This window comes from Mastomys coucha, unplaced genomic scaffold, assembly GCF_008632895.1.
Source record: "Mastomys coucha isolate ucsf_1 unplaced genomic scaffold, UCSF_Mcou_1 pScaffold21, whole genome shotgun sequence".
Classification (NCBI taxonomy): Eukaryota; Metazoa; Chordata; class Mammalia; order Rodentia; family Muridae; genus Mastomys; species Mastomys coucha.
In genome coordinates, this window is record NW_022196904.1 from 23,324,116 (window position 1) to 23,335,443 (window position 11,328).

An 11,328-nucleotide genomic window follows, 5' to 3' on the forward strand; every position below is an offset into this window, starting at 1 on the left:
AAAAAAAAAAAACAAAAAACAAAAAACAAAAAACAAAAAACAAACAAACAAAAAAAATTAAAAACCTAAAGAAAAAATAATCAGAAATATTCAAACATTCAAAAATGAGCACACAAGGTTAAGCATTGCAGACCATGCCTTAATTCATCCCTTCTGGGGCGGAGGCAGAAAGATTGGGAATTCAAGGCTAGTGTCAGCAACAGAGCAATTCAAGGCTTGCTTGGGCTATGTAAAACCCTGCCTCGATACAACACTAACAACAGCTTTAAAGAAAGATGTTACAAGGTCAATTGTGTGCTGCCAAAAAGATATAACAGTCCTATCTCCCAGAACCTCAGAATATGGTTGTTCTCTGGCCTCCACATGCATGTCTGCACACAAGCATGCACACACACACATACATGCACACATACATAAGCACGCACACACACATGCACACACACACACACACACGCACATACACATGCACACAATTTAATAGTATTGAAAAATAACATCTTAGGCTGATGAAATAGATCATCATCGTGTAAAGACATTTGCTACCAAGCCTGATATCCCAAGTTTGATTGCACAACTTGCCCTCTGACCTCCACATGTGCACCACAGCACACATGCACCCACACAAATGTGTGTACACAAAAAATGGACACACAAAATTTTTTTAAAGAGAACATCTTAGTTTCACATAACTGTTACCAGTGCTATGGGAATCTATGTTGTGAAACATCTCAGCTCAATCATTTATTGGTCCTCTCGCTACACCTGGCTGGTTTCCTCCCACTAACCTGGACAGTGTCTCCATAACACATCTTTCTCCACTACACATGGCTCTTCCTCTTGCTCCAACTTGAAAATCACATCAGGTTTGGTGAGTGGCGGGCCTGTTGGGGGATAAATGACATTGGACTGGGCATATACACCAGTAACAAAAGCAACCCTAGATTCTGAGTTGGGCCTGGGAAAGTCAGGTGTTAACTTCTGAGAATGCTGTACCCTGAAATCCCACCAAAGATTTTCCTTCAAAAGCTGTGGCAGAGACGGCAACCCCTCAAGGCAAGGCTCATCAACACTTAAAAGTACATTATCTTACCTACTGTGATTAAGTTGTTATAATTTTCTAGCATCACATTCCTATATAGGTTCCGCTGAGTAGGATCCAGCTGCTTCCATTCTTCTGGGGTGAAATCAATTGCCACGTCTTTGAATGTCACTAGTCCCTGTAACAATACACACCACACAACCTGAAGTTATCCATTTTAAGAGTGTAGGAAAAACATAACAAGCCTTGTTCAGATATAATTCAGAAAGATGAGGTTACAAAAAGCATTGCCCATTTTCTAAACAAAATGAAGCAAACGTCATATTAGCAATATTGTCAGTTTATATCCCGGTACTAGAAAACAGAGCCAGTGGTATATATATATAATAGATTTTTGCTCAGTTATAAAGAAAATGACACCCAATAAACAAGCATACTTGGGAGATTTAAGCCTTGCCTGTTTCCCTGGTGAGCACAGTGTGCTAGGAAGGTTTTGGCCTTGCCTGCTGTCACGGTGAATTCAGCATGTTGGGAAGCTTCAATCCTGCCATCACACTGGTGATCACGGTGCCTAAGATGCTGCTGTCCCGCACCTTCCTTAAGTGAGGTCAGCCCATTACCCAGACTCTAAACGCGTGCACACACACACAAACACTCTCTCACACACACACAGTCACACACATAGACACATACACAACTCACACACACTTGCACTCACACACACACACTCATACACAGTCACACACACATTCACACACATACTCACACACACTCTCACACACACATTCATACACACACACTCACACACACTCTCACACATACATACACACTCACACACATTCACACACACACTCACACACATATACACACATACTCACACACACTCACACATACATACACACTCACACACACACATACTCACACACACTCTTACACACTCACTCCTACCAGGTGATAACAACCTAGCAGCCCTTCACAATGAAGACTGTAAAAAGACCGCTAACCCAGAAACGCCCACTCTGAAACAATAAGGGGAAGGTAGGTAGGAAATACATTCAACCAACCATCTAATTCCAAATGTGCAAGTCTCAACACGATACACAAGTAACATGAAAAACCAAGACATGGGCTGGCGAGATGGCTCAGCGGGTAAGAGCACTGACTGCTTTTCCGAAGGTCCTGAGTTCAGATCCCAGCAACCACATGGTGGCTCACAACCACCCGTAATGAGATCTGACGCCCTCTTCTGGTGTGTCTGAAGACAGCTTCAGTCAATTATGCTGGATCAAGCCAAGCTTGAAAGAGCCAGGCTGGAGCAAGCGGGGCCAGCAGAGGTCTTGAGTTCAATTCCCAGCAGCCACACACATGTTAGCTCACGGCCATCTGTACAGCTGTAGTGTACTCATACACATAAAATAAATAAAATAAATCTTTAAAAAAAGAAAAAAGAAAAACCAAAACAACCTAAATCTCTCAAACATCATTTCAATAGGAGGAGAGGATCTCGGCCTTGTGAAGGTTCTGAGCCCCACTGTAGGGGAATGCCAGGGCCAGAAAGTGGGAGAGGGCGGGGTGGCAGGCATGGGGAAGGGGGAGGCAACAGGGGTTTGTTTTTGTTGTTTTTGTTTGTTTCTTTGTTTTTTGGAGGGGAAACTGGGAATGGAGAAATTCTCATGTAAATAAAGAAAATATCTAAAATTAAAAAAAAAAAAAAAGAAAAACCAAAACAACCTAAATCTCTCAAACATCATTTCTCTACAGTAGTGGCATCCAGTGAAAATGAACGGATGAGACTACCTCAAAAGTAACTTTAAAAGGATTTGTATATATTTAATATTTACCTCAGACTCGGTCATTTCCTCTTTTTTTTAGGAAGGGATGTCCTGAACAAGCTGAGTTGGAAAAAAGAACAGAAGTCATTAAAACACAGTTGTCTTTGTAGTTTCAGACAAATGTATTGATAACTACCATCTGTTGGTATAATCTTTTTGACATTGTGTGAAGATGCATTTCTGTGTTTTCAATTGTTGATTCTGTACCAGCAGAGAACAAAATGCTTGCAGGACTCTGGTGTTGTCTATGGCTCACCACCAGGTTTTCTATTTTGTAAATATTCACATCCTCATCTACTTAAAGGCATCTAGAATTGTACCAGAGTTGTCTCACTGCTGATTGGTTGTAATAAAGATCTGATGGCCAATAGCTGTTGGAGGTTGGTTCTAATGCTTTGATTCAATTGGGAATCTGAGTATCCAAACGGTAAAGGTCCTGGTCCCCAATTGGTTTTTGATCAGTCAATAAAGATGCCAAATAGCCAATGGCTGAGCACTGGGCAGGACCCTTAGAGTTGCTTGGGCTAGGGCACAGAGAAGAACAGAAGAGAATCACAATGACTGCCTACTGTTCACTGAGCTTCTTGAATCTATGGTTTACTAATTTTGGAAAATCCTCAACCATTATGTCTTCAAACTTTTTTTTTTCTTCTGCATTCTCTTTTTCTCAAAGACTCCAATTACATATGTTAGATACTTTTCCCCCTGTTCTTGGATGCTGTGTTTTGGTTACCCACCACCCCCATTCTCTAATACTGTCTACTTTAATTATGGCTGTGATAAAACACCCTGTCAAAAGCAACTCAAGAACAAGAGGCTTTGTTTGGGTCACAGTTGTGTTGGGTGATTTTTTTGTGCACTGTGTAAAGGTTGCCTCCTTTGTATTATTTAAATGCTGATTTCTGTGCTGGAGGAGAGCTGAGTGCAGACTTTGGTGCTGTTATTCATATGGCTACATCATAGTTTGTAAACACCCCCTCTCTCATCATCTGATTGGTTTAATAAAAGGCTGATGGCCTATAGCAAAGGAGGAGAGAATAGGTGAGAATTCTGGGCAGAGATAGGAACTCTGGGGAAGCCTCTGGCACGGGAGGATTCACCAGCTAGACATGGAGGAATGAACAGATGTTCCGACTGAAGGAGAAGTTAACTAATGAGCCACGTGGCAGAACATAGGTCAGAATATGCTTGCCCATGGGAACTGGCACTTTTAGGAGGCGTGGCCTTATTGGAGGAGGTATAGTCTTGGAGGAAAAGTGACATTGTGGAGGTGGGGCTTTGAGGTCTCATATACATGATTATGAGTGGCCAGTGTGATCCAGAGACCCTCTTACAGGCTGCCTGCAGCAAACAATCCCCTGCTGCTATCAGATGAAGATGTAGAACTTTTGGCCACTCCAGCCCCATGCTTGCCTGCATGCTACAATGTTTCCCGCCATGATGATAATAGATTAAACCTCTGAAACTGTAACCCAGCCCCAGGAAACTGTTTTCCTTTATAAGAGTTGCCATGGTCATGGTGTCTCTTCTCAGCAATAAAATCCCAACTAAGATACATATACTCGTATTTTTTTAAATCTATATGTTCAAATATCCCTAATTTAAGGATACCCTTCTAAAAATTAATTTTTTAAACCCACAATTTAATTAAGAACTTTACACTGAGGATGGAGAAACTGCTCAATGGTTAAAAGCACTCCTTTTCTTGCAGAAGACCCATGTTCAGTTCCCAACACCCACACTGGGCAATCATAATTGCCTGCAACTCTAGCTCTAGAGGCTAGAAAAACCCTCCAAGGCCACCGGTCGGTCACACACACGGTACATATACATACATGCAAACCCTCACACATACATATAAAATAGTATACATGTCTTTAAATTATATTTATAAAATGCTCTCCTGCTTGTTTGATTAGCAGTTCCATCTATAGATTTGTTTGTAAATGCCTCACTGACCCTGTCTTTCACTCCTGAAGTTGAACATCAGCTATACACAATGATATGCCTTCTTAAAACACACAGTGCTTACCCTGAGAAGTCACTACGCATCCTGTTCCCATGCCTAGAAACCATCTCCTGATTTTCAACGAGCCCCACCTTTCCTTTACCAAAGCCTTCTGGGTTTTTTTGTTTTTGTTTTTGTTTTTGTTTTTGTTTTGGGGGGGCGGTATTCAGAGACAGGGTTTCACTGTGTATCCCTGGCTGTCCTGGAACTCACTCTGTAGACCAGGCTGGCCTCTCACAAATCTGCCTGCCTCTGCCTCCCAAGTGCTGGGATTAAAGGTGTGCGCCACCACCGCCCAGCTAAGCATTCTGTTCTTTTTTTTTTTTAATTTACTTATTTATTATATGTAAGTACACTGTAGCTGTCTTCAGACACCCCAGAAGAAGGGGTCAGATCTCACTGCAGACGGTTGTGAGCCATCATGTGGTTGCTGGGATTTGAACTCACGATCTCCAGAAGAGCAGTTGGCACTCTTAACCCCTGAGCCATCTCTCCAGCCCAAGCCTTCTCTTCTTAAGTTAAAACTACTTCACTACTTGGCTGGGATGCTCCTCTATGTAGACTTACACTCCTGTATCCGTTAAGCTCCCAAACTGTGGTATTTATCACTCTGCAATAGTATTAATTTTTGGCATGTTAGGCTCTCTAGTGCATAAGCATTTATGTCGTGGACTGCCATAAACCTGATGTTTCATTATCTAGCACAAGACATTCTCAAGAAAGGGTAAAGTTTGTGAAATGAGGTTTATAATACCATGACTAGCATGCTGAGGTCTCTAATGGAAAAATAGAGACCTAGGGAAAATAATCAAAGAAATAGAAACTAGGAAAGAAAGGGGACGCTTAGAAACAACAACAACAAAAACCGTTTTGAGCAGAAACAAGGCAGTCTGTGTGCTGCTCAGCAGAGTTGACATGTCAAGGGGAAGCAGCCTGAGCCAAGTGTCAATAGACACTTTGTAACACAAATGCCAAACAGTGGAAAACAACAAAACTCTGAGGCAACAATGAAGCACATGATACATATGTACTATGGATACAAATGGAAAGCCAAAAGGAGACCTGTTTTATGTAAAACTGTACAGGATTGTTACAGACTGATGACAGATCTGGTCACAGTTCTAACAAGTTCAGAGAATAGAAAGTTGGGGGTGAGGTGTGTATAGGCATAATGTTACTCTGTGTTGGGGATTGGTTCTAATGCTTTGTCTTAATTCAGCTCCCAAAATCACACAGGAATCTGTACATCCAGATGCTGAAGGTCCTTGTCCCAAATTGGGTTTTGATTAATCAATAAAGAGCAACAGCCAATGGCTGGGACTTTTAGGATTCCCCAGCAAGAAATGCAGAGGGGAGGAAGAGGGAATTCTGCCATGAGGGGGTGTAGGACTGACCCTGTTATGAAGGAGAGGAGGGTGAGGTGGCTGAAATATACATACAAAAGGAAAGCGGCCCCATGGGAAGGGTGCCCAGAAGGAACTAACAATTCATTGCTACAATTCTGCACTATGGCTGGACGGTGCTGCACGCCTTTAATCCCAGCACTTGGGAGGCAGAGGCAGGCGGATTTCTGAGTTCGAGCCCAGCCTGGTCTACAGAGTGAGTTCCAGAACAGCCAGGGCTACACAGAGAAACCCTGTCTCCAAAAAACCAAAAAACCAAAAAACCAAAAAAAAAAAAAAAAAAAAAAAAAAAAAAAAAAAAAAAAAAAAAAAAAAAAAAAAAAAAAAAAAAAAAATGCTCCCCATTTATTCTCTTGCTTGTCAATAAAAGCAGATCAGGCACAGGCTGAACAGAAAAAAGAAAAGGGCTGGACTTCATATCCCAGCCAGGAGAGTGGGAGAAGTAGAGAGAGGAGGAAAGGATTCTCCATGAGGAGAGGGCCCAGGAGACACCAAGGGAACATACAGGGAACAAAAAGAACCTGATCAATACTATCTAGGGGAGTTTGGCTGGGACGTGGCCAGATTAGCTTCAATGATCAGAATAGATTAATAACTGCTCAGCTACAGTGCTGTAAACCTTGATTAAATAAATGTTATAGTCTCTGTCTAAGAGCTAGCCAGGATTAAGAAAAGATTATCACTTCTAAAATTGCACTAATGGTAGGGAGAGGGCAGTGGGAGATGACACACATCAACATAGCATAAACAACGAGAAAGCCAGCAAAACAGCCCAGCAAAGCTCTATAGAAACAAGCGAAAGAACTGTAACACCTCAAAAGTAACCACGGACACAGAACAGGGGCCGGGGGTGTTTGTCTAGAGATGCCAATCAATCCTGAGAAATTAACCTTTCCATAGTGAAAGACATTAAAAAACAAAAAACAAAAAACAAAAAAACAAACAAAAAACCCAAAAAACAACAACAACAACAAAAAAAACCCTCTCTCAAAGGAAACCTGAGGGGATTCATCAAGCAGATTGTCCCTCAACGAATGATAAAGTTGTCTGATTGGTCATGGTGGTGACTTGATTTGCTGATTCCTCCACATGGGAACAGCCCTGTAACTACCTTAGATGTAAAAATGTCTCTAGCCAGAACATCACCTAAATTAGACAATAAATCTTGTTGGTAATAGAATCCTTAAGATTCTTAAGTGTCATCCTTAAAATGGAATAAATGAAGATTTGTCACAATTGGTTATTGATCAAGTTAACTCATGAAAGACAATTGCCTTTCACCTGTTCAAACAAGGAACAAAATTCATCCATAACTGACCTGTGCACCTTGCACAATTCATACAAATATCTTAATGGTACTGAAATTTCCATCGTGAGATTCATATATTGCAGAATGTACAGCTTTGGCAAGATTCATCCTCAGAGATGCTGAACTGACCTGCTGTTGTAGCCCCCTGCTTCCTGATGCTGTCCACACACTGTCTTCCAGACAGCTCAGCAATTGCTGCTGATTCCAGGCCATCTGCCTCATTCAGCCTTTCAGACAGATACAGTCAGAACTTCAGTCAAGCCCTGAGCATCCTAAGCACACAGAGACTGGATGACAGATGCTAAAGCTAGCTTTCTTTTTTTTTTTTTCTTTCTTTTTCTTTTTTTTTTCTTTTTTTTCTTTTTCTTTCTTTTTTTTTTTTTTTGGTTTTTCGAGACAGGTTTTCTCTGTATAGCCCTGGCTGTCCTGGAACTCACTCTGTAGACCAGGCTGGCCTTGAACTCAGAAATCCGGCTGCCTCTGCCTCCCAAGTGCTGGCATTAAAGGCATGCGCCACCACCGCCCGGCTAAAGTTAGCTTTCTTAAGTCTAACCAACTATTCTAATTTTTCTATCCCTCCCAACCCCTTTAAAAACTTTTTCATTGCCCCTGTTCAGCAGGAAGAAGTGAAGAATCCTCATCCCGATCCCTGGGGTTTGAGTGTCTGGTAATAATGGTTATTTTACAAATTATAGTGAGGTTGTCATTTTAAAGGATAATTTGGGAATGATCAAATGTTTTGAACAGGAAAGAAATAGATGAGATGGATTATTAATTTTACTCTTGAATAAAACATTGTGTAGTTATAACCTTACATTAACAGCAATCTTTATAGTTGATGCAAAATTGAAGTACAATGTCTTACATTAGTACAGAATTTATATATTGATATAAAATCAAGGTTTTCATTGGTATAAATCTGTATATTGATACAAAATTTGAAATTAATATTGTACCAGGCAGTGGTGGCACACACCTTTAATTCCAGCACTTGGGAGGCAGAGGCAGGTGGATTTCTGAGTTCGAGGTCAGCCTGGTCTACAGAGTGAGTTCCAAGACAGCCAGGGCTACACAGAGAAATCCTGTCTGGAAAAACTAACAACAAAAAAAAAAAAAAAGAAAAAGAAATTAATATTGTTACTTTTAGACAGGCATTGTGCCTATGCAACTCATTTAAGAACACAAAGCTTGCCCCAGTCCTTCTATAGCTGCTATTACAAACTGTCCAGGATGATTAAGTAACACAAGTTAAAGGCCAGATAGTAAACTATGGTTATGTTAGATTCTGATTTAATTATAATAAAATGTTTTCAATTTACTCAAATAAAAATGGCTAAGTGTAGCTAAGGCTTAATAGTCTTCAAAACCATCAGTAGTCCATAGAATATGACATTTAATGTTATTTCATTATTAAGGATCACTTGACAAGGAAACATGTCTGCTCCTGACAGCGTCCCCATTTCCCTTCAAAGGAGAATTTGAGCATCAAAACCTCCATGTAGAGTTCCTCCAGTTATGATAATGTAGCCATTGGACAAAAATTGTCCTATTCATCTACAGATAAATAATACTGTCCAAAAAAGGACACAAAATGTGGGATAATTGACAGTTTAGTTCTGCCAAGACAAAGCAAACTAGTCCTTCATAATTCCTGTTTCATTTCAAGGGATGTCAGATGGTTCTGGATCAGAAGGCTGAAGACAGATACTCCAACATTATAAGAAACTAGAAGCTGGGCAGTGGTGGCACACATCTTTAATCCCAGCACTTGGGAGGCAGAGGCAGGTGGATTTCTGAGTTCAGGGCCAGCCTGGTCTACAGAGTGAGTTCCAGGACAGCCAGGGCTATACAGAGAAACTGTGTCTCAAAAAAATGAAGAAAAAAAGAGAAAGAAACTAGGGGCTGTCCATGCAGGCAGCTGTCTCTATAATTTGTGTAGGTGTTGAAGCTATGTTTTTATGCCTCCTACATATTCAGGTAGTAATTTGTTCTCAGATTTCTCACAGGGTTGAAAACCAGTTATAGTCTCATAATCAAATTCAAGTCGTTTAGCATTGAGTGACATGATATAGATTTGAAAGGATAGTTTTCAGATGGTAATGCAAGCTAAAATCAGAACATAATTCAGCTATAGAATTGTTAAGATCTTTAAGTTAGGATAGAATGTAGAGTACTATATATAAATTGACAAAATTGATGTACTAGATACTTTTAATATATACCATATCTTATAGTTTACATGACTGGTTACAATTATGTTCAATGTATTTTGGAAAGAAAAGGTCTTTTTAGTGGACAAAAGGGGGGAAATGTAGCGGCCTGTGTTCTCATGCTAACTGTGTTACCCAAAAAACCTGCTTGTAGTATCCCACATGGAGGCTAAAGGAAGCCTGCCCCCAGATGGCTCTGACTGGGAAATAAAGCTGATGGCTGGGCAGAGAGAGGCAGCACTTTTAGGATTCCCGGGCTTGGAACAGAGAGAGGGGAAGATGGAGGATCACCATGAAGGAGAAGCAGAAAGATGAAACTTAAAAGCCAGCCTGCATGTAAGAATTCAGGAAAGTGGCCCTAGTGGATCCAGAGAGCTCTTGGGTACATGCGTGTGACCCACCGGGAGCTCAGGGCAGGTTAACTAACGACCGCTACAAGGAATAGTTCATATAAATGAGTCAAAATAAATACACATGCTTCAAAATAGGTAATGTCAGCATGGTAAATATGGCTATTTCACTTCTAAACTTTCAATTTTGCTTATTTATAAACCAATTTAAAAACCAGGTCTGGAGCCATGACTGTGTGGACCATTTACTTTTCTTCTAGAGGATCTGAGTTTGAACCCATGTCAGGTAGCTCAAACCACATATAATCCCAGCTCTAGGGGATCTAATGTCCTCTTCTGGCATCCAAGCATTCCCCCCCCACACACACATGTACAGACCACACACCTACACAAAAAATAGAAAGATAGTTTCTTTTAGAATCCACCTTCCCAACCTAAGCTATACAATTAATATAAATCCATCCATATCAAAACTTTTCTAATTAAATTTGTCAAATTAATCCTCAAATTTAAGATAAAGCCAATAGAAATGTAAGCTAACAAAAGAACAGTGGTAATATTATTTTACATATTTGCTTAAGTTAAGAAATCAGCACAGAATCAACTGACCAGGACTCAAGTGGGCTCACAGATATCAGGGAGCCCTAGAAGGCCTGCTTTTTTCTAAGGGGGAGGTTAAGGGAACAGATCCAGAGGGAAAGTGGTAGTGGAGGAGACTGGGGGAAGGGGAGACTGGGGAGTGCAGTCAGGATATAATATATATATAAGAGAAGAATAAGTAAAAAGGAAAATTTTCAAAAAAGAAAAAAGAATAACATCAATGATAATTAATTTTAAAAAACCTGAGTACCAGTAAAAAGGAAAGAAGAAAGAAAGAAAGAAAAAAAGAAAGAAAGAAAGAAAGAAAGAAAGAAAGAAAGAAAGGAAGGAAGGAAGGAAGAAAGGAAGAAAGGAAGGAAGTAGTGGGAGCCGGGCTGTCTCTGACTTTTGCCTGCCTCTGGGACCCTGTTCCTCCTCCTGGGCTGCCTCCTCCAGCTTTGATGTGAGGGTGTGTGCCAGGTCTTACTGTAGCTTGGGATGCCATGTTTGGTTGATGTCCCTAGAAGGCCTGGAAAGAAAGAAAGAAAGAAAGAAAGAAAGAGAGAAAGAGAGAAAGAGAGAAAGAGAGAGAGAGAGA

At 40.6% G+C, this 11,328-nt stretch overlaps 2 protein-coding genes across 4 annotated transcripts in view; one reads left to right on the forward strand and one right to left on the reverse strand.

The window, feature by feature from the left end:
- LOC116100330 overlaps positions 1–11,328 on the forward strand; it is a 108,470-nt gene that overhangs the window by 29,846 nt on the left and 67,296 nt on the right. Inside the window, exon 6 of the mRNA XM_031384145.1 lies at positions 3,686–3,698. Coding sequence (XP_031240005.1) covers positions 3,686–3,698 — 13 coding nt within the window. The remainder of the gene's footprint in view (positions 1–3,685; positions 3,699–11,328) is intronic.
- Positions 1–11,328, reverse strand: part of LOC116101951 (zinc finger protein 569) — a 23,626-nt gene that overhangs the window by 3,824 nt on the left and 8,474 nt on the right. For all 3 annotated transcript variants that reach the window (XM_031386016.1, XM_031386017.1, XM_031386018.1), the window contains exons 3-5: positions 2,881–2,931; positions 1,091–1,217; positions 786–881 (exon numbers count right to left, since the gene is read on the reverse strand). In XM_031386016.1, the coding sequence (XP_031241876.1) occupies positions 786–881; positions 1,091–1,217; positions 2,881–2,895 (238 nt within the window). In that variant the 5' untranslated portion in view covers positions 2,896–2,931. The remainder of the gene's footprint in view (positions 1–785; positions 882–1,090; positions 1,218–2,880; positions 2,932–11,328) is intronic.